At 41.7% G+C, this 27,857-nt stretch overlaps 1 protein-coding gene across 7 annotated transcripts in view; it reads left to right on the forward strand.

Moving 5' to 3' along the window:
- The window catches only part of LOC122620870 (unconventional myosin-VIIa), a 1,106,244-nt gene that overhangs the window by 500,753 nt on the left and 577,634 nt on the right, over nucleotides 1-27,857 (forward strand). For 5 of the 7 annotated variants that reach the window (XM_043798541.1, XM_043798540.1, XM_043798542.1 and 2 more), the window contains 2 exons: nucleotides 18,729-18,841; nucleotides 26,214-26,451. In XM_043798541.1, coding sequence (XP_043654476.1) covers nucleotides 18,729-18,841; nucleotides 26,214-26,451 — 351 coding nt within the window. Of the gene's footprint in view, nucleotides 1-18,728; nucleotides 18,842-26,213; nucleotides 26,452-27,857 lie in introns of those variants that run through there. The other 2 variants (XR_006326158.1, XM_043798545.1) reach the window with 2 other exon arrangements.

Genomic DNA, 27,857 nt, shown 5'->3' on the forward strand with positions numbered 1-27,857 from the left:
AGTAATCACAACGGGCTAAGGATTGATATGAAAAATATTGATATGCGGACTCAGCAGCAATATGGATGTTCCGTGCAAACAGTTCGACAGCATCATTAATGTCATTAAGAGAGTTAATAAGCTGGTTAACTGCCAATGGGAAAGGTAAAGGCTCGTGTTTCGCTGAAAGATGTGGCTTGTGAGAGTTTATTTGCGCAGTGACTCTTAATTTTATGATCAATGGGATATGATCAGAGTTAAGCTCAAGACTTTCAGTTATGAAGACACACTTATTCCGAATCCCTCTATAGACAGCAAAGTCAATGGCTTTTCGTGTTCTTTGGCTGTAGGGATAGTGCGTGGGCCCTCACGTAGCAAAGAGTTGTTGTGATGGCTGCTGCTAAGGTGGTTCTTTTTTTTGACGCATCTGACTTCCTAGTGCTGCTGCCAGCGGGGGAAACTTTTGACTCTGCGGCAAAGCCACAGGAAGTTCTTAGTACAGGGGACGACTAACTTGATCATTGTAAAAAACTTTGACGCCGCTAGCATATATGCTCGAAGCCATTAAGTTTGGTCGAATATTTAGTCTATCTGACTTGTGGGAAATGCTGCTGCGATGAAATGTATACTTTTGCATAGACTTGCAAGTTGCTGGTATACGACACAGTCTTTTTTATCTGGGTGTATGGTTTCTGCCACAGTTAACACACTTCTACGTGTTGCAGGCCACACCTGACTATATGGGAAAGCTTTTAGCAATGGTGTGTCCGATTGCTTGGCATCGGTGGCATAAATAACATAACATAATAATCTGATAATCTGAAAAATTATTATTGACAATGTTGTTATTGGTATGGCTGTATGCAGTGGCGTCACCGTTGTTGGTTAAGTTTTTTTTCTAAATTATGGTGACTAAATTCGGCAATCGTGTTCCGGTCGGCTCAAACCAACCAGTAGACGAAAGCACTTCAAATTTATTTTGTATCTAGTCGATTTGAGTTCAAATTTTTTCCAACCAGCGGTGATTTGCCAGTTTCTGTTTTCGCGACAAGACAACTAACGGAGCATAGGTATAGGTACAGGATTGCAAAAGATAAAAACTGTTGCCACGATTATGGACTTGTACTCAAATACACGTTTGCAGTCCACCAAAGCATGATCGAATCTAAAAATAAAGTTATACTAAAATTCAAACAAATTTAGAATCTGAAAATTTAAATAAAATATATCGAGTTTATTATTTTAAAAATCTTCATATTAAACGCCGAAATATGTTGTTCTTGAGAAATATGAAGGTGACACGACTTTCACGAATGAAATCAATTACGTTATAAAAACAAAACAAGAAGAACCAATTTATAAAAGGCCATTTTTTAATACCATCATGTACGACCCAAAAGTAGAAACACAAATAGAAGAAATTATTAAACAAGGTAAAATTAGAAAAACCAAATCTCGTGCGATCCTATTGTAATGGTATCCAAGAAATGGATTGTATCGGACAAATGGCTATTAAGTACGGAGATAATCACCGAAATAACTATTATTGGTAAATTTTCAATTCCAAGCATGGAAAAAGTATTACCCAAGTTAAAATGCCATAAGTATACCCGTTACTCGTCCAGTAAAAGGGTATACTAGATTCGTTGAAAAGTGTGCAACAGGCAGAAGAAAGCGTTTCCGACTATATAAAGTATATAAATTCTTGATCAGGATCAATTTCCGAGTCGATCTGGCCATGTCCGTTTGTCCGTCTGTCCGTCCGTATGAACGTCGAGATCTCAGGAACTATAAAAGCTAAGAGAGATTCAGCATGTAGACTCTAGAGACATACACGCAGCGCCAGTTTCCCCGCCCACTCTTACGCCCACAAACCGCCCAAAGCTGCCAGCCGCGTTGATCTAGACATTTCCGAATGTCTGTTCGTCTGCTCTCAAATTGAGATTCGGGAGAAATAGACGCAGCGAAAGTATGATTGCCAATTTCTATGAACACGACAAAAGGTCAGATCCTGACACTTTGAACCATTTAAGTTAAGTATGTTATCACGGCAGCATATTTGGAAGGTATTTAGATCGGATTGTAAGTCCGAATGGCAAGAAATGTCCTTATACTGAAATGTCTCATCTGAGAAGAAGGTTGTATATAAATTAATATGTTCCTCCGTCGTGGTTGGTCCTATGGCCTCCTGACGGTGCGGATATTCCTTCCCGTGGGATCCGGTACGATGCTGCCACCAGGGATTTATATCTTCTTACGAAGTTTAGGTTGGAGGGCGTGACTTTGCCCTCTTTGTCGATCGCTGGCCTTTTGGCTCAGCGAGAGTATTCAAATAATAAAATGATATTTTACGGCTGCGTGCCGGAGTGAATAGCTGCTCTTTATTAAAGCTCTGGCTTAAGACTGAATACAAAAGAATATGAAAGTGTGGATCTACTCTGGCTCCAATGCATCACGCCATAAACCCATGGTCGGCAAGCCGACTCAGCATTTATGCAACATAGCTCGGTACCCCGGATAAGGGGTGTCCGTTTGCTGTTGCTGACCGTTCGTAGCGCGGAGCGCTGAACTCGGTTGGGGCGCGTCAGCATTGTTTATATGAAGTACTAGTGTTTGTGTATTGGTGACAAAAGTGTTGGTACTCTTAGTTGTTAACTACTCCCCCTCTAAGATTATGACCGTCCTCGGTTATATTGAGTTTATCGATGGTTTGTTGAATCTCAGCGGAGGCTCGCCTTCTCCTTAATGCCAGAAAAAGGATGAGTGAACCAATCAGACCAATGTTAATGACTACTCCAGCCGCGAACCAAAGTTTGGGGGGGCCCGCGGCGTCAACCTCGTCTTTGAACCCTTGGTTATCGTTGTTCATGCGGTGTAGCAAGGGCATGCTCAGTGCCTGGTCATGGCCGAAGATGTTCAGTAGTGTTCAGAAAGTGCTGTGAGTGGTTTCCATGCACTCGGTGAGCGAAAAGGTGTCTTCCTCGCACTCTGCTAAGGTGTCTTCATCGAGTCGCAGGATTGTCTGATAGTGAGAACCTTCTTACATCTGACCTTCACCCTAGGATAGGCTATTAGTATGTGAATAATGCTGTCGGACTGAAGAACCATAATCTTAGAGGCTTCTAATAAGCTAACTATTGGAGTGTCTTGTTCAATTAATGAGCTCAAATCGGCATGATTAAGGATTGTGGGATTTACTATGTTAGCTTTAGCCAATGTGATTGTGAGAATTAAATTTTGGATCTCTGTTGTCAGCATTCTATTTCTCGCTAGTAATGCCTCATACAAATGCGGGGTGTCGACCAAGTCGTTGTTTCGGGCTTTGATAATTTTGTTCACGGTGTCGGTCAGTTTGTTTATTTGTATTTGGGTTTCGGAATTTATATTAATTTGCCTGGAGTTGGAATCTATTAGCTGGGCTTCGGTCATTTTGATCTTTAGAAAATCTGAGGCGTCGGGAGTCCCTGCAACTACCTTAAGAGCTGTACCTAAAAAGTCTAAGCTTCTAGCGATACGGTGGTGTATTTTTAAAACGGACAACAAGTTTATAATGTGATCTGTATCCACGTCTAACAACTTGCGCATATGCGATTGTGGAAAGGAAGCGGACAATCTCTTTGTTTCATCTACCATGTAAATATAATCAGACAGGTTGCTCGAATGCCTCAGGCAATTACGATGCTCGAACACCAATACATCTCCATCTACGACGGGAATGTATTTGGCGTGGGAAAAGTCGGTAATCCGAGCACTTGCCACTGCCATGGTGATGAGTGTTATGATGGCGAACCTGCAAACAAAACGTAGAATGAGACCACGGCACAAATACTTAAATCTGGCTTACTACTAGGAATAGGCAAATAAAAGTGGGAATTTTATTTGAGGTTGTCCTTGTGGACCACCCTCCCCTTAATGAAAACAGACGTTCCCAGGTCTGCTTGCACCTTTTGTTCTGTGCATAACGGGGTTAGCTTATTTCCTAACCTTTTATTGTTTTTGACAAACTCTTCTTCTTCTTCCTCAAAAACACGGTTTTGCCTAGCTGGGTTGCATCTTTCGATGTTGTTTTGCTGGGCCTTTACCAGCCTGTCTTTTATGCCTAGGCAGCGATCATCAGAACCCGTGTGGAGAATCTCGACTGGTCTCTCCTGAGTGACAGAATGTAGGGTCTTATTATACTCTATTGTTGCCCTCAATATTAATTCTGTCGTATCGCTGATTTTTTTGTCTAACTTAAGACACCTGGCTATTTCTGTCAAGGTACTGTGGAATCGTTCCACTTGACCGTTTGACAGGCTATGCAGCGGGGCCGCATTTACAATGTCTATGTGGTAGTTGTTTTTAAGTAAGGAGCTGATAGTCTCCGAATTGAAGGCGGCTTCATTGTCGCAATATATCGTTTTGATTTTGGGAAACAAATTTACGAGTTGAAGCAGGGGCCCCGTGACGTCCACTATTGTTCTGGACAGCACTGGTTGCACTATTGCAAATTTCGAGAACTTGTCAACACATGTTAAGAATTGCTTCTTATCAGTTCTGTCGTGACAATTTCCAACTGCTCATTTCTATTCGTAACGTCTATAACCATATTCTTACAGTATCGGAACTGCGTAGCTGGGAAATGAGAAATTAAATCATGTTGAAAACTTGCCAGGGTGGGCAGATCGCAGTGTACCGCATTCACGACTTCGGGGTTTACGACCTCCTTCAGCATTTCCAAAATGGTGCTTTTGTCAGCGAAATTGATAAGGTGGCGAGTTTTACTACGAAACAACACCAAGCTTCGCTTTAGTCGGAAACGTGCTTCTTCTATAACAATCTGATTTCTGAAGCAGTTCACCGGTTGGTCTGTCGTTTCGACCGTGTAGGTCAATGACAGTTCGCTGTGGATAGTCGCAGCGTCTGACTGAGGCTCATTTTGTAGGGCATTAATGTTCTGCCTAGAAAGAGCGTCAGCCACATGGTTGTCTTTACCTGGTTTGTAGTGGATTTTTGCGTTATGATCATCGATATACGCTTTCCATCTTTTTATCTTCGGATTTGGATTCCGATCGGACACCGCGAATGTCAGCGGCTGATGGTCCGTATAAATATTTATATCGCGAGTGCCGTAGAGGTAGTGTTGTAACTTGCCCAAGGCCCACACTATGGCCAACAATTCTCTTTCATTTGTGGCGTAGTGTGACTCGCTTTCTTTTAGGGTCCTAGAGATCATAGTGATGGGTCTTTTATCTTGCGATAAAACCGCACCAATACCGTTCGCAGAAGCATCCGTCGTCAGATCGAATGGCTTCTTGAAATCGGGGTATCTGAGCATTACATCTTCAGAAGCCAAGATGTTTCTCAGCCTCTCAAATGCATCTCTCTGCAAATCACTAAACTCAATAGGTGTTTTCTTGGACATGTGTTTGCTGATAGAGCCGTTTACTCCTTTCAGCAAGTCTGTCAAGGGCCTCGCGATCGCCGCAAAGTCCTTCACGAAGCAACGGTAATAACTGGCCAGACCCAAAAATGACCTTAGCTCATACAAATTTGTAGGCTCTGGATATTCCTTTATGGCCTTTACTTTTTCTGGGTCGGTTTTTGCACCTCCATTGGTAACAATAAATCCCAGATATTCAACACTCTGCTTAAAGAAGTGTGTCTTTTCGCTAGATACCTTCATATTAGCATTGCACAGGCTTTTTAAAACCCAATCTATATGCTTGACGTGGTCATTTTCGTTTTCAGAAAAAATAATGACGTCATCTACGTAAACATAGCATGACTTGCCAATTTGGTCTCGTAAGACGTCGTCGATCGCTCTTTGGAAGATGCTTCCCGCATTCTTCAACCCGAACGGTAACCGACAAAACTCATACTTTCCGCCGTTTACCGAAAAAGAGGTCTTTTCGCGGTCCTGTTCGGCCAAGTATATTTGGTGGTAGCCAGACTTTAGATCTAACGTCGTAAAGTACTTAGCTTTTCCTAGGTTCGCCAGTAGCATGGAGATGTTTGGCATTGGGTATTTATCAGCGATGGTTTTTTCATTAAGTTTCCTAAAGTCTATAACCAAACGCTTATTTTTGTTCCCCAATTCATCCTGGCCTTTTTTGTCTACAACCCATGTTGGATTGTTGTAAGGCGATTTAGAGGTTCTAATGATGCCTTTCTGAAGTTAGTCTGCGATTTCTCGCTTAACAAACTCAGATACACCCATTGGATGCGGGTATAGCTTGGAGTATACCGGCTTATCATCGCTTGTGCGAATTCTGGCGACAACAGAGGTGTTAAACGGCAGTGCCTCGTTAGAGGCTGAAAATGCCTTAGATCTGTTTTCGATCATACCTCGAAATTGCGCTTTTACAGGCTCTGGTACGGCGATGTCATTTACGTTAGTAAAATTAACATTATTGCAATTATGATGCTGAAGCTTCTCAGAAACAGAACCATAATTTATCGTACCTTTCTCTGCGTCGAGTTTTGCTCCTACTTGAGCTAGGAGATCAAATCCAATTATACCATCGAATGGTGTCAGTGCGTCCAAAAGAAAAAACGCAGATGTTTTTCCAAAAATATTCATTAAACATTTTTGGTGAACCCTGTTAGAACCATGAATGGAACCGTGAAAGGGGAATCGACGGGCACTACATTACGGGCTTGATGTAGTTTTTCGCCGCCCCTGTGTCAATTAGTATTTTTAGTAGTCTCCCTTGGAGCTGTCGTTCAATGAACGGCAGTCGGGAGCGCTCCCTAAAAAATTGATCTGATCATTTTCATCAGATTCGTCATCTATCTCGGTAACGGCCGCTGCGACCGCACCATCATACTCTTTTTTTTTTTTTTTTTTTTTTTTGCTTTTTTTTATTATTTATTGAATCTTCCCTTTGTGTTAAGAGACTAACAATAAGTGTTCAAATCTTAATCTAACTTAATTAACTTTCACTTAGTGATAGTTTTTTCCCTAGTTTAATGCCCTAATAAGTTTATTGCTGGGCTGGGAGGTCGTTGCGGTGCAGCCGGCTTTGACTGCATACTCCGATTAGTTTTCTTGCGAGGGGATTTGTATGGGTGGTCAGCTTTTCGTTATACTTCGTTTTTTTCTCAGCTATTACTTCGATTACTAATTTGATTTTTAGGTCTCTGTGTATGTTTTCGTTCCGAAGGTACCACGGCGCTCCAGTGATAATTCTCAGAATTCTTGACTGTGCTCGCTGAATAATGTCTATGTTACTTCTGGATGCGTTGCCCCACAGCTCGGAGCCATAAGTCCAGATAGGTTTTAAGACGGAGTTGTATAGAAGAGCCTTGAACTCCAGACTAAGTGGATAGCGAGCATTTATGAGCCAGTGGAGGTTCCTTGCTTTAAGTTTAAGATGTATCGATTTGGCTTCTATATGTTTGCGCCAAGTGAGCCGCCTGTCCAGATGAACACCCAGATATGTTACCTCGTCGGCTTGTGGAATGCATATGTTATTCAAGACCAGTGGTGGGCATGTTTGTTTGTTTAAGGTAAAGGTAACCTGCTTGCATTTTTGAACATTTATTGAAATTCTCCAGTCGGCAAGCCATCGTTCTACAGATGTTAAGTGTCGGGATAGGAGTGCCGTGGCTTTTATTGGGCATTTGGAGCGACTGAGTATCGCGGTATCATCAGCGAACGTGGAGGTTGTTAGATTGTAGTCTATGGGGAAATCCGCCGTATACAGGGTGTATAAGATTGGACCCAGTACACTGCCTTGCGGCACTCCAGCTTCGATTGCGCAATCGCGTGAAGTGCTTGTATCGCATCTTATTGCAAACACTCTGTTATATAGGTATGACTTCAGTAGCTTATGTGTGTTTTGGGGGAACAGCTTGATTATTTTAAACAAAAGTCCATCGAGCCACACTCTGTCAAATGCCTGCGCGACGTCTAGAAAAATGGCTGTGCAGTATTCTCGATGTTCAAAAGCAGTACGAATTTCTGACGTGATTCGATTGACTTGTTCGATGGTTCCATGTTTTTCTCTAAAGCCAAATTGATGTGTTGGAAGTATGTTGTTTATTCTAAGATGAGGGCTAATCCGAAGGAGTAGCATTTTTTCAACAGCTTTGAAAGACATGTTAGTAAGCTTATCGGTCTATATGATGATGGCTGCGTTTTATCTTTTCCTGGCTTTGGAATCATTACTATGGTCGACTTTTTCGACTTGGTTCGACTTTTTGCTCGATATATGAACGTTGGCTGTTTTTTTCCTCTTGTTTGAGAGCATTGGTAAGCCTGCGTGTGGCTATCTTAAGCATGTGCTTTGTAATTGGTGATCTATTAGACTGCCAATCCCTTCGTAGGCGTCGTTTATCTAATACCAGCCGCTCGATTTCGCGATTAGTTTTGATGTAGTTTGGTTTTGCATACGTCACTGGCGGGGTTGAAGCCTTTGCAGCCGAAACTAAAATGTTTCCAAGAGTTTCCGTTGACTTGTCTATATCCTCCTTTGTAGATAATGCCGTCGTTAGTTCTATGTGTGAACAGACATACTTTTGATACCTTGGCCAGTTTGTTCTAAAATTTGTGAGTCTATACGGTGGGTCGACGATGTGGGGGCGAGTTAGCATATTTAGAAAAACAGGTGAGTGATCTGATGATAAATCTGCTAGTGCTTCGGCGATGACCATGTTGCGGGGGACATGTTTAGTAATTGCAAAATCGATCAGGTCTGGGATTTTTCTTGGGTCTGCTGGCCAGTATGTAGGCTTACCCGGGGATACATAGTCTAGCTTGTTTTCTGGCTTCGTAAGCGCATTGTACAATTGCTTACCCTTTGGCGTCACAAGTCGAGATCCCCAATGGGTGTGCTTGGCGTTATAGTCACCCGCTGCGATGAACCTGTCACCTAGTGTGTTAAAGAATTCCATGAATTGATCCTCAGAGATTGGAAAGCGCGGTGGGCAGTAGACTGCGGCTAGAGTCGTTGAACCATTGTTGAGTTGTAAGGCTATGGACGTAGATTGTAAGTAGTTTTTGTCAAAATTGTTTAAGTGGTGGTGTTTTATGCGATTTCTGATGAGTATTCCAGTGCCTCCATGAGCTTTACCATCTGGATGATTTGTACCATAGAACAAGTATCCTGGTATATGAAAATTGTTTTTATTTGTGAGGTGCGTTTCTGATAGTAGCATTACGTCGATGTTTTTTTCGTAAATGAACTGTGTGAGCTCTTGTGTATGCCGTGAAACGCCATTTGCGTTCCACAGAGATATCCGTAGGGAAGCCATTATGGGGATTTTGAAGATACAAGAAGTTGAATCAGGATATTTTGGTTTTTCATGAGCTCTTGCAAAGTATTTTGCATGAACGTCATAAAGTCTTTCATGCTTTGCTGTAGGGATAGCATCATAGCTTCGATGCCACTTTGTTGTGTTTGTTGGATGTTTGTCGGTGTATGTTCGGAATGAGCAGTTCTTGTCGGTGGGGCGGGCACTTCTAGTCCGGATTTTAGGGCGCTAGCGAAAGAAATTGTTGGAGTAGTGCTTGGGACAGTTAGGGGTGGTTGAAAAATCGGTTGCGGAGAGTAGAAATTGACTTTATTGTATGTATGTGCTGTGGCAATACGTTTGTTTAGGCGGCTCTTCAATTCTTTGTACACCACACAGCCTCTGTAGTTTGCAGTATGTTTTTCCCCGCAGTTACTGCATTTCTTCACAGACTTATCGTCCTTGTTTTTGGGGCAGTTTGCGGTAGTATGAGGTTCGCTACAGACAACACATACGGACTTAAGGGTGCAGTATGCCTTGGTGTGGCCGTATTCTTGGCAATTAGTACATTGAACTGGATTGATACGTTTGTGCGGCTCCTCCACGGTGATACTCCGATGTAGCAAGTACTGTAAATTGTATATTGGGTGCACTTCGTTTTTCTTTAGTGCCTGGAGCTCTGGTTCGAGTTCTATTTTGAATAGTGGCTGCGGAACTTTGTCTTTGTTTAAAATATTAATAGCTGTCTTTGCAGAAAAGTTTTTGGCCTTCAGAGCCTCAATTATCTCAGCTGGTGTCACTGTTGCTTCAATGCCCTTAAGTACTACCTGTAGCCCTTTGCAACTTTTTAATTGGTATGTGTAGTAGTTTTTACCAGCATCATTTAGGTATTTATTCACTATACGGTGGTCTGCTTCTGTTTGGATCTGTAGTTTTATTTCATGAATATTTCCTTTTTTAAGTGGGATAATGTGGAATTTGCTGTCACCAATCAAAGCAACGAGTTTATTTACAAGTGCATTTGTACTTTGTTCTCGTATGAAAATTGGTGGAGGCCTGGTCTTTTTTGGTTCCCCTACCGTTTTTTCGTTGGGTTGTTCGGTCGCAGAATCAGCCAAGATAGCATATCGGTTTGAATTATTTACTGCAGAGTTTTCATTGCCGTTGTTGGTTCGATTGATTTTGGGTTGATTACCTGCCTTATTGTTTTGAGGGCTGAGCTTTCTCTTGATTTGGATGTAGCGATCCATGCCAGTCTGCACAGTCGAAATCGACTTCTGCTTTTGTTTTGATTCTTCTTTGCGTGCATTATTGTTGTTGCAAACGGTCAGTGCTGCTGAATTATTTACAGCTGGCACAGCGATAATTAGTTGACGCTGACGAAGTTGTTGTTGTGGTAGCAGTGACAGTTGCCAGTGAGGTCACTGCACTCGTTATTGCAGTGTTACAGTTACCCGGGACGGTCGTTTGGCGCTGCGAGAGGAGCGGGGTAGGAGAGGCGGTCTCTTCGCTCCACGACTTGTGAGCCGAAGCAGGCAGAGAGGGAGAGCAAGAACGCGGTCTGTCGTTCTCTGAGGGCAAAAGTTTCGAGTTAGTTGAAGGTGAGGGTGCTCGATCACCGATTTGCGGTGAGACGAAAGAAAAGTATGCATTGTTGCGTTGTAAAGAGAGCCGGCGCTCGTCTTGTTCACATTGTCGCTGAGAACGTATGTCGTTTTGATTCATTGTTCTAAGTCCACATATAACAATTACCAGAACAATATGGAATAATTATTTATTTTAGTAAATAATTACTATAGTCAATAATTGTTAGTTGTGCAAACTGCACTTTACACTTTGTGTTTAACTTTCACTATACTGTTGTAGTTTTTAGAACTTGCTATTCGTAGCTTGAAAGAAACACGTCTGCACTCGCCGACGTTCGATTCGCTACCATCATACTCGCCGTCATTATTCTCTTCAGCCTGTTGCATAGTGTTCTGCAATCTCTGACGCCTCTGCCCGGTCATGCGAGCGGAGCCGAATCTTTTCTGGCCTCGAGTACTCTCGGCCTTGGCGTTTGTAGGCTGACCGTTTCCAAAGGAGGTCGGTTGCCTATGTTGGGTTACAGTGGAGCCTAACTCCATAGGCTCAGGTGCTTGATTCTGATAGCTGTTATTATTCTGGGCAAAATTATTTGGTTTACCCTGCTTCTTGTAAAAATGAGGGTTTATCCCTAGGCCGTCCTCGGCCCTGCTATATTTTCCATGCGGCTCCTTTGAGCGGTTTCGATCCTTTCGGTGCTCATAGGTGGTTGCCTTGTACTCTAAAACCTTTGCATATGTATTGGCAAAGTTTGTGCGTTCTATGTTAGCCTCGGACTCCCTAGCCAAAGCTAAAGCTGAGGGCAAATCCTTGGGCTGCGCCGGCAAGACTATGGCCCTCAAGGGTTTCCTAAGACCGGCAATAAATGCGTGGAGAGCATCCTCTCTAACTTCAATATTAAACAGAATCGCACTGTCCGGTTCGTGAGTCATAACGATCTTGTTTGTTATTAACGTCAATCGTTTCTCTACATCGTCGTAATATTCCATTAGGCTAAGCTCTCCTTGCCTAACTGTTTCGAGTCCCTGCCTAAGTACGCGCAGCGACGTTTTGACCGCGTAGGTACAATCCAGTCGAGCAATAATGGCATCGAAATTTAGGACTGTGTTATGGGCAACTAGTAGCCCTCTCGCTGGCCCCCTAACTTTGTTCCTGATAATCGAGACAGCTTGGTAATGTGCCTCGCTACCGTCATACCGTTTGAAGATTTCGTATGCGTCTACGGCTGACTGCCGCCATGACACATAGTCGTCCTGTTCCCCCGAAAAGTCTGGCAAGGTCTTCACAATGTCAAGCTTGACCTCGCACCGTACGTCAGGGTTTGGGATTATTTTTTTGTATGCCTCTACCTGTGGTGCTTCTACACGCAAGTTTTGCATCTGCTGTTTAACCTCATCTAATTGTGCCTGGAAGTCCTGCTTTAGTCTGTGTTCTTGTTCAGCCAAAGCCTGGCTAACAGCTCCAGCTATAATAGCTTGTAGCTGTGCGGCGTCCATGGCTGCAGTGCTACTTGTAGTATTCGGACAAAAACCTACTGGCTCTGAACTAAACTCGTCGTCACTATCGTCTTCGACTTTATGTTTCTATATGCCGTCCAACTCATTTACCATTGGTTGACACCACGCAAATTAATTCTTTCCGAGCACGGTCGATCGGCTATGCGAGGCGTGATATTTGCACGCGCGAGAAATATAAGGCGACACAAAGGGAAAAAGGTGTTTCCCCTAAAAACGACAAAGAAAAGGTCTGCACAGAAGAAATATTTATTCCTTATTAATTTCTTTGGGCAATAGCTCAAAGTAAAGTAAAGTAGAATTTACGTTTGGTAAAAGTAACTTGGGGTATGCGACAGAATTTACTCTTGTAAAAAGTAGGCTGTGTAAAATCAATGGGTCGAGGTAAAGTAAAGTAGAATTTACGTTTGGAGTATGCTACAGAATTTTCTGTTGGTAAAAGTATGCTGTGGAAAATAATGCTCCCTAAAAGCATGCAAAAAAGGGCTGTTAGCTTTTTTATTTATTTAATATTCATACTGACGTTTGTGCACGAAACCTGGTCACACCTAAATTCGGGCCAAATAAAAATAATAATTTGTTATAACATAAGACTTGACGCTGTCTAGCGCAGTGTCGGCAGTTGGACAATAACAACAACATAAGTGTAGTGCGATAGACTGCATTTGTGGCTCGTTAGGGCATCACTGTCCCCCTCACACTGCGAGCAGCTGCACAAGAGGGGAAACAAAAGCAGTGATTGTCTTACATTCGAATCTGCATATAATCGCGAGAGATGGCAAACTCTAGGAAAACGAAGCTTCTTGGCGAAGCTCTGAGAGAAGCCGTCATGGATGAGGAGATTACAGGAGTGTTAACTCTGGCTGAAGAACTGGACACTAGCGGCAAGCTTGACCCATATGTTATAGCAGTATCAAGCAGTAATGCAGCCTGTGTCACTAGTACTCTGATAACAACTCATAGTCCAATGTATACCTACACTTCATCATCGCCCAGCTATGCAGTAGCGTGTGCTCAGCGTCTATGCCTCTTAAAGCATTGGGCGCTTCTATAGACTTCCCCCCTTTACCGGGCCTCAACGAATCTGATTCACCTAGATGGCAAAAAATCCAGAGCCAGAAGAGGAAGGTGCCATTAAACTCACCAAAAATTCAACGAAAACGTGCCGTTTCTAGAAATTTAGAACCCAGTGACCCTGTGACAGCAAACAGGTTCGAGACACTATCAGTAGATGACGATGAGATGGACTGTAATAGTGTGGACGAACCATCGACTAGCGCTGAAGCAGCGGCCTACCGTTCCTCTACCGCTTCTAAGGCTAAAGACAGCAACGTACATAATAAGAACGCAAACGTACAACGTAAAACTGATTCATCTACGGTAAACTCTGCTTATACTGGTAGTCCAAAACCACCTCCAATCGTTCTTATGGGCGTGACAAACGTGAACGAACTTCTTATCGCTATCGAGGAAGTTACAAATCTTGAAAATATTGAAATCAAATCCTCTGTGGGCTCCACTCACAGAATCTACACCAAGGACGCTAATACCTACAGGGCTGTAGTACGACAACTAAATACTCTGAAAATTGAATTCCATTGCTATCAATTGAAAGACGAGAAGCCATTCAGAGTTGTTGTGCGAGGATTACACCATTTACAGCTCCATGATAAAATCAAAGAGGAATTACTAAGACAGGGGCATAAAGTTCAATCAATATATAACCCAAAAAGCAACAAGAGCGGTGAAAAGATGAACCTCTTCTTCATTAATGTAGAAAAGAATCTAAATAACAAAGATATACTCCAACTACGATCTCTATGCCGCCAACGCGTTAGTATTGAAGTAGCCAGAAAAGCGCACGACATTGTGCAATGTCGGAGATGCCAATCGTTTGGTCATACTGCAAGATATTGCTACAGACCTTTTATCTGTGTCTCTTGCGGTGAATATCATAAATCATCAGATTGTCCCAGAAGCAAAGAAGCACCAGCAACTGGCACTCACTGCGGAGAAAATCACCCAGCTAACTTCCGTGGCTGCAAATCCTATCAAAAATTGCTCAAAATGAACGACAATGTACAGAAAACTCCAATAGTGGGCATAAACAATAACTCTACACCTAAACATTATGAAAATGGAGTTTCTTATGCTCAAATAGCCAGAAATGCACTTCCAATCACGGAAAAACAAAACAAACGACCAGGAAACCTAACAAATAGGCTACAGGACGCCAATCATGCGCACTTCTTCTCAGATGTTTCACAACAGCAAAATGCACAAGAATCTAATATAGAAACGGCAATTGCATCGCTCACAAAAGGTATCGAGGGTCTACACTCCATGCAAGCCCAGATGCTGCAGATGCTGGTCGCAATTAACGCGCAACTCACACAATGTCCCAAATAAAAATTTTCACCTGGAACACGCGAGGTGCTGCCGGCAAAATGACTGTAATCGGCCACCTTGCGGAGAGAGAGAACATTGACATTCTCCTTCTCACCGAAACGAAGACATCCAACCTTCAACTATTTGGATATGAAGTCTACACTTCAAATTTACCTGACGGCAGTCGCAGGGGTGGAGCTGCAATCCTGGTTAACAAAAATATCAATCACTTTCCCATTGAGCCAATCGCCCATGCTAAAGTCCAAATCGTGGGTGCCAAAATCCAAACATGTATAGGACAAATATTCATCGGATCAATCTACTGCCCTCCAAACTTCAGCTGGACTCAATCAGAATTTGATGACATATTCGCTAACTTCAACTTTCCAAGATCATTCATCAGCGGAGACTGGAACGCAAAACATCCATGGTGGGGTTCTGCGATCACCTGTCACCGAGGTAACTTACTTGCCGCTAGCGTCAACTCAATTAACGCCAACATCCTGGCGACTGGAGCACCAACATACTATCCAAGCGCAGTAAATCGAAGACCATCCTGTTTAGACTTTGCAATCTATCGCAACATTCCACACGACAAGCTAAACATCAGAGACAGCTGGGACCTTGAATCGGACCACCTGTCTCTCATCACTACATTAAAAACAGAAGCCACACAATGCACTCAACGTAGGCAACTTCTTAGCAAACACACAAATGTAGCTGTTTTCAAGGAAGAACTATGTAGATCGATACGCCTTAACATTAAGATCAACTCTGCTGCTGAAATTGACGACGCGGTAGACCTCTTCACTACCAATGTGACAAATGCGGCGAGGAGTGCAAACATGCACACTGCAAATAATCATAGCAGAGCCCTCATACGCCACTCGAATAGATTTGATCCAACCATTGCAGAGATGCTAGTCCGTAAGAGAGCACTGAGAAGACGTTATATTCGAACGCACAGTCCTGAGGATAAAGCTCAATGGCATAGATGCGCCAGAGAGCTTCACGTTGCCATGGCTGAATTGAAAAATGCGCAATTCGAACATATGCTAACCAATATGGATTATTCTAATGATTCCACTTTTAATATGTGGTCCTTTACCAAAAAAGTTAAAAGAATGCCACAGAAAGTTACGCCTCTGAAGAACAGCAATGGTAACTGGTGTCGCTCCTTAGAAGAGCAAGTACAAACATTTGCGGAACACCTTGGCGACAGATTCACTGCGTTTAATTTCGCATCCGAGGGGGATATCAACAGTATAAACGAAGTACTACAGCGCCCATTCCAGATGTCACCTCCAATAAGACCTATCCGTCTGGAAGAAGTCTCAAACATGATACGTACCCTCAAAAGACGAAAGGCGCCAGGTCACGACCTAATAAGCAACGCAGTACTTAAAATCCTTCCCAAGAGAGCACTATTACTTATCACATTGATATTCAATGCGATACTTAGAGTGCAATACTTTCCCAAAAAATGGAAGAGTGCTAGAATCAGTATGATTCTAAAGCCAGGGAAGCCGGAACAGGATCCAAGCTCCTACCGGCCTATCAGTCTCCTGCCCTCCTTATCGAAGGTAATGGAAAGGCTGATAGCTTCCCGACTTATAATACATCTAGAAGACAATGATACTATCCCAATGCACCAATTCGGATTCAGAGCTGGCCACAGTACGATTGAGCAACTGCACCGTGTAGTCAATCATATCCTGAAGGCCTATGACCATAAAGAATACTGCAACGGAATCTTCCTCGACATTCAACAGGCATTTGATAGAGTTTGGATCCCGGGACTACTAGCCAAAGTCAAAACAGCGCTGCCAGCCAACCTGTTTGAGCTCATTAGATCGTTTCTCACAAACAGAGAGTTTTGCTACAAGTCCAGAGACGCAACCTCTGTAAATTTTGCCATTGCAGCTGGCGTACCTCAAGGAAGCGTCTTAGGACCGATACTTTACTTCATCTATACAGCAGACATCCCCAAGCCAAGCTATTATGAAATGACCTATGACAACAGCAAAATGCTGTTGGCCAGCTTCGCTGACGACGTCTGCTTTCTCAGCTCCTCGAACAGTGAGACCGAGTCGTCACAAATGCTGCAAACTTATCTCAACGAATTCGAGAAATGGGCCATGGCGAACAACATCAAAATTAACGAAAGCAAATGCGTAAACGTTTGCTTTACGTTACGCCGTAACACAACTCCTGCGGTACACATTAATAATGTGGACATAGAACAAGCAACTAAGGCGAAATACCTAGGCCTCACACTGGACAAACGCCTAACCTTCCGCGATCATATTGCCAGAGTCGTCAAAATGTGCAACCTAAAGCGTAACCAACTATTCTGGATGCTAAATAAGAAAAGCAAACTACCTTTAAGATGCAAGCGTCAGATTTATCAGCAAATCATCGCACCTACTTGGAGATACGGCATCCAAATTTGGGGAGTGGCGGCTGCGTCCCACCGAAAACGATTCCAAACCGTCCAGAACAAAACATTAAGACAAATCACTGGCTGTGACTGGTTCGTTAGCGGCCAAACGCTTCACAATGATTTAAACCTGCGCCTTGTTGAAGACCAAATCTCGTTCTTCTCAAGCAGATACAACGACCGACTAACTGCCCACTGTAATCGTCTCGCCCGGAGATTACAGGGGGCTATCCCAATTCGCAGGCTCAAAAGAAGACATTTTGGACTGCTTCTAAGATGTTAGTATGAATATATTATTTACCTGAAACCTCACTACTCGAAATTTGACCTATTCCTATATATTAAGATGAAAACAAATTATATTTTATAATTAAGAGATTATTTACTTAAGACAACATTTAGGTTAAAGGCTTTAATTGATCTGTTCCTGAATAATATTAAATAAAGATGTTAATTAATTAAAAAAAAAAAAAAAATTTAATATTCCACACAAAATTCCTTAGGTTGCCGAGTGACTTCACTAATCAAACTTACATGGCCTGTACTCTTAACTACGTTGTTATGTTAAGATATTATTAGGTGCGGGTACTAAATGTACGTTGGGCGCCAATTAATATGTTCCTCCGTCGTGGTTGGTCCTATGGCCTCCTGACGGTGCGGATATTCCTTCCCGTGGGATCCGGTACGATGCTGCCACCAGGGATTTATATCTTCTTATGAAGTTTAGGTTGGAGGGCGTGACTTTGCCCTCTTTGTCGATCGCTGGCCTTTTGGCTCAGCGAGAGTATTCAAATAATAAAATGATATTTTACGGCTGCGTGCCGGAGTGAATAGCTGCTCTTTATTAAAGCTCTGGCTTAAGACTGAATACAAAAGAATATGAAAGTGTGGATCTACTATGGCTCCAATGCATCACGCCATAAACCCATGGTCGGCAAGCCGACTCAGCATTTATGCAACATAGCTCGGTACCCCGGATAAGGGGTGTCCGTTTGCTGTTGCTGACCGTTCGTAGCGCGGAGCGCTGAACTCGGTTGGGGCGCGTCAGCATTGTTTATATGAAGTACTAGTGTTTGTGTATTGGTGACAAAAGTGTTGGTACTCTTAGTTGTTAACTTATACATAAAAGTGGTCAAATGTAGTGGCTCGGAGAATACAAGAAGGAGAATTTTTAAATAGGATAAATTTTTAAATACGTCCTGCCATTCAGATAACATAAAATCCAATTTAGAAGATCAACAGGGAAATCTAATAAATCAAGGTTCCGTACTAGAAGAGAATGATTAACAGAGTCAAATGCTTTACTAAAATCATTGTACATGACATCTGGTTAATGATAATTTTTGAAACCCTGGAAGTTAACTCCAAAAGGTGATTGACCTGCGCTTAGAGATTCCTCTGTCATTGCTTGCATCCAATTTGCTACCTTTTTTATGGAAAGGAATCAAAAAGAATTACTTCCATATATGGGGGAACCGTGAGTAGAAGAATGTAAAGCATAGATAAAGAATTGAAAAGGCGTTTTATATTTTGCTAAATAACAACACAATCTTAAACGTTCAAATTATCAAGCTTGTTTTTATAAATGATTTATCTTCATATTATAGGTAGCAGCGGCATTAAGAGAAATGAAGCGCGTAGATGAAGAATTGAAAAGGCGAGATGGAATGTATGGGCAATTAACCAGTATCAACACAAATACTATTGCTGATTGTGAGAGGTAAGTATAATTTTAAGGTCTGCTGAACTGAGAAGGTGAATTGGTGTACACTTGCTAGACACTAGACAATTCACTACACTAGATAATTCAAATCGGTTCAGTATTTTAGGAGCTACACGTGTTCAAAGTTGAACCTTTTTTGGGTTGCGCAGTGGCGCATTAGATACAGATACTGAATTTTAAGCAAATTGTTGATGACAACGGATCGTTGCGTGGTAATCGCATTCGACAGGTAATAGTTCAAAAGGGTTGAATATAAAAAATAATTCAAATCGGTTCAGTATTTTAGGAGTTACACGTGTTCAAAGTTGAACCTTTTTTGGGTTGCAAAAAAACAGGTATTTTTTTGTAGAAAATTTGGACTTTGTGGTCGATTTTTAGGTAAAATATGTAACCGACCAAGCTAGTTATGGTCTCTATGGTCATCAAATCTCAGTAAAACCAAGGTGGAATAAATGTATAATATTCTTTGCACGTGCAGGCATACCTGTTTTACCGAAGTACTAATTTTCACCTATTTTTCAACTTTGAGGGAAAACAATGAATGGGATTCTACCGGATTCTGTGTTTGGCGTATGAGGTGTTGTTCTTGAATATGATTTTTAGCATAATCAAAAGATCGGGTCCCCCCACGTCCGTCCCAGAATTTCCCAGGCAAAAGATACTTTCAACTCAGCGTAAAAAACGCGCGGCTTAGTGCCAATTCTGCTACAAGCGCAGTCGCTGCGCAGTACGAAATTGTATGGCGGGCATACATTTTGTCCTGTATTGGCGGCTTGTTTTTCAATCCCTGACTTTGTAATGATTTTAAATTAATGTATAATGATTAATTATTATTTTGAACAAAATGATAAATAAAAGGTAAAAATAGATGAAAAATTGACACACAAAAAAAATATAAATAAATAAAAAAATTTTTCTTTAAAGTTTATTTAGGTACTAAAATTAACTTTAATTTAAAAAAAAAACAAGAGAGAACGCTATAGTCAAGTTCCCCGACTAATGATACCCGTTACTCAGCTATTCGAAGTGCGAAGGAGAGTCTTCAGCACATACAGTTTTTGGCGGTTTTGTGGGCGTTAGAGTGGGCGTGGCAAAAAGTTTTTTGGCAAATCGATAGAAATTTACAAGACTAATACAAAAATGAAAAAATATCGAAACATTTTTCAAAAGTGTGGGCGTGGCAGCTTTGGGCGGTTTGTGGGCGTTAGAGAGGGTGTGGCAAAATGTTTTTTGGCAAATCGTTAGAAATTTACAAGACTAATACAAAAATGAAAAAATATTAAAACATTTTTCAAAAGTGTGGACGTGGCAGTTTTGGGCGGTTTGTGGGCCTTAGAGTGGGCGTGGCAACATGAATCGACAAACTTGCGCTGCGTCTATGTCCCTGGAGTCTGTATGCTTAATCTCAACTTTCTAGCTTTTGTAGTTCCTGAGATCTCGACGTTCATACGGACAGACGGACAGACGGCCAGACGGACAGACGGACAGACGGACAGACGGACGGACAGACGGACATGGCCAGATCGACTTGGCTACTGATCCTGATCAAGAATATATATACTTTATATGGTCGGAAACGCTTCCTTCTGCCTGTTACATACTTTTCAACGAATCTAGTATACCCTTTTACTCTACGAGTAACGGGTATAATTATGAAAATATCTCAACTGGTTCAAGAGTTATTATTGTTATTCACCAAAAGTATCTAATGCGCCAATGTGCGGCGTTGTTCTACTTCCTCAGATTTGCAAATTATGAAATCACAGAGTTAAAATATAACCGAGCACTTAAATATTTAGAAGAGATAGACCGAGAACCAATATGTTAAGATTTTATATAAAGTATCGACTTTACATTTCGTAGGTGTGGAGGTTTATTACAGATTATCCGTGTGGATTGTCACTTTAGAAGTAGGATGATATGGATCTTTAGGCTGATTAAGTGGTGCTACACTTTCCGGACTTGTTACTAAGCTTAGGTCCAGCAATCGACAAAATTCTTATATAATTAACTTGCGACAACGACATTTCGAGCAAGCCGTCAAAAAAGTCATGTTGTGCTATAGGGGGAAGAATCAGCAAATCGGAATCTGTAGCAATCCCGAATTTCGAAACCCTTTATCCTTTCCGATCTAAGCAACATTTAGGGGTTTGCTCGACAGCTGATCAGCTGTAGAGTTTGATCACTTGCCTGAAGTTGTGACGCCGTTCCATAAGGCAGCCTACCACCAGCGGCTTTTTTGTGGTTTAATAGCTACTACACTGCGAATCTAGCGGGGAAAGAAGATCATCAGCTCGACGAAAGCTAGCAACGCCCAAACTTCTAATCAGCCCCTTTAAGCCACCATTAGTTTGGCACAACCCCGTTCGTTCGCAAGCCAGAGGTAAACATTACAATATTTTAAGGTAGTGACGACATGGCACTTAAGTGGTTAAACAACATTAAAATCACTTCAGAAAGAATCGCCAGATGCGTACTAGAGCTACAGCAATACAACGTCGATATTGCGTACACGAAGGGCCAGTTGAACATCGTAGGCGATAACACTGCCAAGGCATCCACTACCGGAGTCTGTGACCGCATCACCAGAGACACTCCGGCGAATGCAGGAGATAGAGCCGAAAAGGGAATGACTCCCCAGCATATGGCCATGTGAGCAGTCGAAAGACAATTGCACGATTAACAGCCCGGAATATTGGTGACACAAATCCTGAAAGAGCGGTGAGCAACAGTGCGTGCTTACTTCGTTAGACCATTGCCGAGGTCAATTGCCATGGTTACAATATGTTGTTGGTGCTGATCGACCAATTTTCTAAGAGGACGGAAATGGTACCCTCGTCAAAAGAACAGCGAAACCATTACAGAAATCATTTTAGAGAACGCATAGTCTCGATGTTTGGAGTTCCAAAAGTGGTGATTACAGACAACGGCGTGCAGTTTACTAGCAGGGCGTTCAATAAGTTTCTCGGCATTATGAGTTGAATAAAGAGTTTACAGTTTACGTCAACATACACCCCTTAAAGGAATACGACAGAGAGAAGTAACCTCGTGGCCGGGGGAGACGCGAGCCTAGGCTACCGAACGCTATACGATCAGGAAATGCTACAGGAAGGCAGCCAAAAGGAAACGCCGAGGAAATAAAATTCATTTTGGATATAGTGCGAAGGAACGTGGAGATAGTTTCTCAAGACCAGGCAAAACATTACAATCTGCGAAAAAGTCAATGGAATCCAAGGATCGGTGACGTTGTTTGAGGCAATGAAAACCATTTGTCGAAAGCGACAGAGAAGCTTGCGGCTAAGCTAGCACCAAGGTTCGATGGGCCGTGCAAGATTACGGATTTCGTATCGCCAGTAGTCTGTAAGATCTAACACAGGAAAGGCAGAAAGGAACTGTTCTAAACAGAGAGGACACAGTACACATTAGCGACCTTAAGCAGCAGGATCAGGTGGAGGACTATAGCGACAACGAGGAGGCTTATCCGACGGGAAAAAACCGGGGAAGTATGCGGCAGAATCAACAGGACCCGAGAATGCTATTAATTACTAGCAAAAACACGTGAAACCCGCCACGTTTCAAAAGTTGCGGAAATTCGCGTTCGTGCAATAAAAAAAACTTTAATAAAAAAAAAACATCTACAAGTTATGAAAAATTCTGGTCGTGACCAAACTTTTTGGCTTGTGGGGGTTTGAAAATGTCAAAAAAATGGCAATACATGTGCGTTACTGTCTTGGGCGTCTTGTGGACGTTGCAAAAATATTTTGGTATTTTTATAAATTTGGCGAGACCAAAACTACAATTTACACGACTAATAAGGGATCTTTGATTAAAATCAATCTATTCTGGTTTGTTTGTGGGCGGTAATGTGAGCGTGACATCAATATGAAACAAACTAATAAGGGATTTTTGATTAAAATCAATCTATTCTGGTTTGTTATTGGGCGGTAAGCGTGACAACAATATGAAACAAACATGCGCATCTGGACGTTCATACAGACAGACAGACGCACATGGAAAGATCGACCCTACTCTTCATCCTGATCAAGAATATATATACTTTATAGGGTCGTCAACTTGTTACATACCTCTTACATACTTAGCAAAGATTATAGTATCCAGGACCTGAGTTCGTTGAATTCCAGTACAGGAGGACTACACAGGTATTGCCATCAGGTCGGTTTGAAGTTAAGCTGCCGTTTAATTCCAATCCAAATGAGTTGGGAACACTTGCCAGCCCCATTTCAGGCTATTCGGTGCTGAAAAAGGTTGAGTGAACCTGAAAGATGTTCACTCCCTAGAGCTGCTGACGTAATTGGATCCAATTTCTTCATAGATGACATGTTAACTAGTGCTGCGCGCGTAGAGGAGCTAAAGACAATTAAGTCCAAAGTCTCTCTGCTTTAAAACTCACCTGAGGTCACTGCATCTGATAGCACAGTTTAGTCGATACCTATCTCGGATTCAGAGTCAAGGCTTTAGGAATACCGTGGTTGCCCAGCGAAGATGCCTTCAGGTCAAAAGTTACATGGGTCTCCGAGCGACAAAACGGAACATACAGTCGGCTTATTAAGTTCAATTGTGATTAAGGGAAAGATCTTATTGCAGGAACTTTGGCTTAACAAGTTAGCTTGGGAAACAGCTTAGAGTATGCTAAAAAACACTCTGTCTCAACTGGATGATATATCTATACGGTTCGTGCATACCGACCCGATGTCAGCGGTACAGTTACATGTCTAAGCTTACGCATCTAAGAGAGCTTATAAAGCTTGCGTTTACAATTGTAGCAAAACTTCCGAAGGTTAAAAATTATCATTGTTGACTTCAAAGTCGAAAGTAGCATGCGCCGCTCACTTTCTCGCAGATCTCTGTCATAGAACCAAACCCTTATTAAAACAGGGTAGCGGATATTCAAGAATGGTCAGGAGAAGCTACATGACGTAATGTTACCACAAAGCTGATTCTCATCACACCTAAACTTCGCTTATATGTTTCGCTTTATAAGAATATGCAAAGAGAAGGGTATAGTTTTCGAAGAAACTTTGTCACCGACTGAATATAATTAATCTTTTCATAAAATTATCAAAATAGTTTGAAAGCACGAGTATCAAGTAGAAATTGAAAAAAATCATAAAGCCTCAAGGTGGTGCAACTTTTCGTTGTTCCGAGTATGGCCCAACTACGTCCGGCATCAGCACCATTCAAACTCTCTCCCTTGAGCACTTGTGAGCACCCTACGCCCATGAACTCTGCAGTCCTATTTGTCATTAGTGGTATTGATTTTTGTGGCTCTTTCTATACGACATTTACATATGTCGAACTCGAGGAAGGCTTTCGTTCAAGTCCTACGCTGCCTTATTTATTTGTTTTGCTCCCAAGGCGGTTCACTTAGAAATTGCATCACATCTAAGTACTGATTCATTAGCTATCCGAAGGTTTATTGGTCGACAAGGATGTCCCCAGACGGTCCCAGACAATGCGACGAACTTCGTCGGAGGGAGTCGCCTATTCGTGTCGGTCGCGTATTACCCTGATCGTGGTTCCTAATTATTGCTGCCACCAACGAGGGACCTTCACCGTAAAGGAAAGTGGCTAATACAAAGGTATTTCCTTATTTCTATAAATATGCCAGAAAAATTAAAAATTTTCTCGTTCGCACTTCCACTTCCTGAGTACCGGCTATCGACAGTCGCGAAACTCGACTATAGCATTCTCCCTTTCTTCTACTTTAAACACGAATAAAATGGTTAATATTTAGTAAAACAAGAGAGAACGCTATAGTCAAGGTCCCCGACTATCTGATACCCGTTACTCAGTTAGTGTAAGTGCGAAGGAGAAATTTCAGCACTGACAGTTTTTTGCGGTTTGTGGGCGTTAGAGTGGGCGTGACAAAAAGTTTTTTGAAAAATCGAGAGAATTATATCAGACTAACAAAAATGGGAAAAATATAACAAGATAACAAGAACAAAAGTGTGGGCGTGGGAGTTTTGGGCGGTTTGTGGGCGTTAAAGTGGGCGTGGCAAAAAGTTTTTCTGCAAATCGATAGAACTTAAAAATATATATAAAAAAATAAAATAAAAAAATATCAAAACATTTTTAAAAATTGTGGGCGTGGCAGTTTTGGGCAGTTTGTGGGCGTTAGAGTCTGCGTGGCAACATGAATCGACAAACTTGCGCTGCTTCTATGTCACTGGAGTGACTTTCTAGCTTTTAAAGTTCCTAAGATTTCGACGTTCATACGGACATGGCCAGATCGAGTCGGCTATTGATGCTGATCGAGAATATATATACTTTATATGGTCGGAAACGCCTTCTGCCTGTTACATACTTTTAAACGAATCTAGTAAATACAAATTTAAAAATGCTGAACTAGCTTTCCATAGATATATATGTATTATATGTAATGAAAAAACATACAAAAACAAGAGAGAACGCTATAGTCGAGTTCCCCGACTATCTGATACCCGTTACTCAGCTAGTGGAAGTGCGAACAAGAGTCTTTAACACTGACAGTTTTTGGCGGCTTGTGGGCGTTAGAGTGGGCGTGGCAAAAAGTTTTTTGGCAAATCGATAGAAACTTACAACTCTAAAACAAAAATGCAAAAATATCAAAACATTTTTCAAAAGTGTGGGCGTGGCAGTTCTGGGCGGTTTGTGGGCGTGGCAAAAAGTTTTTTGGCAAATCGATAGAAATTTACAAAACTAATACAAAAATTAAAAAATATCAATACATTTTTCAAAAGTGTGGGCGTGGCAGTTTTAGGCGGTTTGTGGGCGTTAGAGTGGGCGTGGCAACATCTATCGACAAACTTGCGTTGCGTCTATGTCCCTGGAGTCTGTATGCTTAATCTCAAGCTTTGTAGCTTTTGTAGTTCCTGAGATCTCGACGTTCATACGGACAGACGGACAGACGGCCAGACGGACGGACAGACGGACATGGCCAGATCGACTCGGCTACTGATCCTGATCAAGAATATATATACTTTATATGGTCGGAAACACTTCCTTCTGCCTGTTACATACTTTTCAACGAATCTAGTATACCCTTTTACTCTACGAGTAACGGGTATAAATATGCTTAATAACTGCATTACCGTATCGTATTATATCGTATTTCTAAGAAGTCGTATAAAAATCCTAGTGGCAACTTTAATAACTTTTTACATAGATGTTCAACACAATTTTGCCGTTCCGCCGCCGACATAATCGAAAGTCTTGTCATGCGGCTTAGCCTAAGTGAATATCACCAAAAATTGTAACCTTTTAACCGGACCAGGAGCATTTCTGCTCTTACAAAATAAATCCAAAACTCAAAGAACAAAACTTGAAGATATACAATAAGTTAATATATATTCTCTGTATAATATTTCAGATTAATACAAGAGGAACTAAGAGTGCTGGCTCATATTTCAAATAACATTCAAACCAAGCCAATTAACGATAATAATGACTCTGAAAGCAATACTACCAGACCTTCAATCCAACAGGACTCCGTTGACCTGGACAATATATTTGACTTCCTATGCGAATCAAATGGATCATTGGATAATGCACTAATTGGAGAAATAAATGACAACATAAAAAAGTTGGCTAAATATCTTGACGCAGAAGTAAGTAAGCTAACATGATATGAACGTCACATGCATAACATTGTTTTTAAAAGAAAACATTGGAAGTTATGCAGCGTTCGCAACTGTTTAATGAATGACTTTAGTTACATTTGACTATTTTTCTAAAGGTTAACCATTAAGTCCTTAGCTCTTTACTCTTCGATATTCTGCCAGCAAGTGACAGCGTGAGTATGGATTTTGGTTCCGTAGCTCACGTTGCAACTGGGTATCGGGTAGTTAATATTTAAAACAAGAGTGAATGCTATAGTCGAGTTCCCCGACTATCTGATACTCAGCTAGTGGAAGTGCGAAGGAAAAATTGCAACAGTAACAGTTTTTTGCGGTGGGCGTGGGAAAAAGATTTTTTGAAAATCGGGATAAATTTACAAGACTAACAAAAATGTAAAAAAAACAAGAGAGAATGCTATAGTCGAGTTCCCCGACTATCTGATACCCGTTACTCAGCTAGTGGAAGTGCGAAGGAGAGTCTTCAGCACTGACAGTTTTTGGCGGTTTGTGGGCGCAAGAGTGGGCGTGGCAAAAAGTTGTTTGGCAAATCGATAGAAATGTACAAGACTAATACAAAAATGAAAAAATATTAAAACCTTTTTCAAAAGTGTGGGCGTGGCAGTTTTTGACGGTCTGTGGGCGTTAGAGTGGGCGTGGCAAAAAATTTTTTGGCAAATCGATAGAAATTTACAAGACTAATACAAAAATGAAAAAATATCAAAACCTTTTTCAAAAGTGTGGGCGTGGCAGTTTTTGGCGGTTTGTGGGCGTTAGATTGGGCGTGGCAACATGAATCGACAAACTTGCGCTGCGTCTATGTCCCTGGAGTCTGTATTCTTAATCTCAACTTTCTACCTTTTGTAGTTCCTGAGATCTCGACGTTCATACGGACAGACGGACAGACAGACGGACGGACAGACGGACATGGCCAGATCGACTCGGCTACTGATCCTGATCAAGAATATATATACTTTATATGGTCGGAAACGCTTCCTTCTGCCTGTTACATACTTTTCAACGAATCTAGTATACCCTTTTACTCTACGAGTAACGGGTATAAAAATCTGAAGTTTGGGCGTGGCAGTATTGGGCGATTTGTGATCGTTAGGGTGGGCGTGGCAAAAAGTTGTTTGGCAAATCGACAGAAATTTACAAGACTAAAAGAAAAATGTATATATACATATATATACAGTGACGAGCAAAACTGTAACACGAGTTGCATATTCTAACTTCGACGGTCACTGTCTTTTCTCCTATTTTATGTACGATAATAATCTTAGACTTGTTTTGCTGCTACTATATTTGTCTATCGCTTGTAAAATAATATGAAGCGATTTGATCATTTTGAATAAATATGCCGAAGCAAAATGTAAAAAAAAGTCAATTGTCACAGTTAT

The sequence above is a fragment of the Drosophila teissieri genome, chromosome 3R (genome assembly GCF_016746235.2).
Source record: "Drosophila teissieri strain GT53w chromosome 3R, Prin_Dtei_1.1, whole genome shotgun sequence".
NCBI lineage: Eukaryota > Metazoa > Arthropoda > Insecta > Diptera > Drosophilidae > Drosophila > Drosophila teissieri.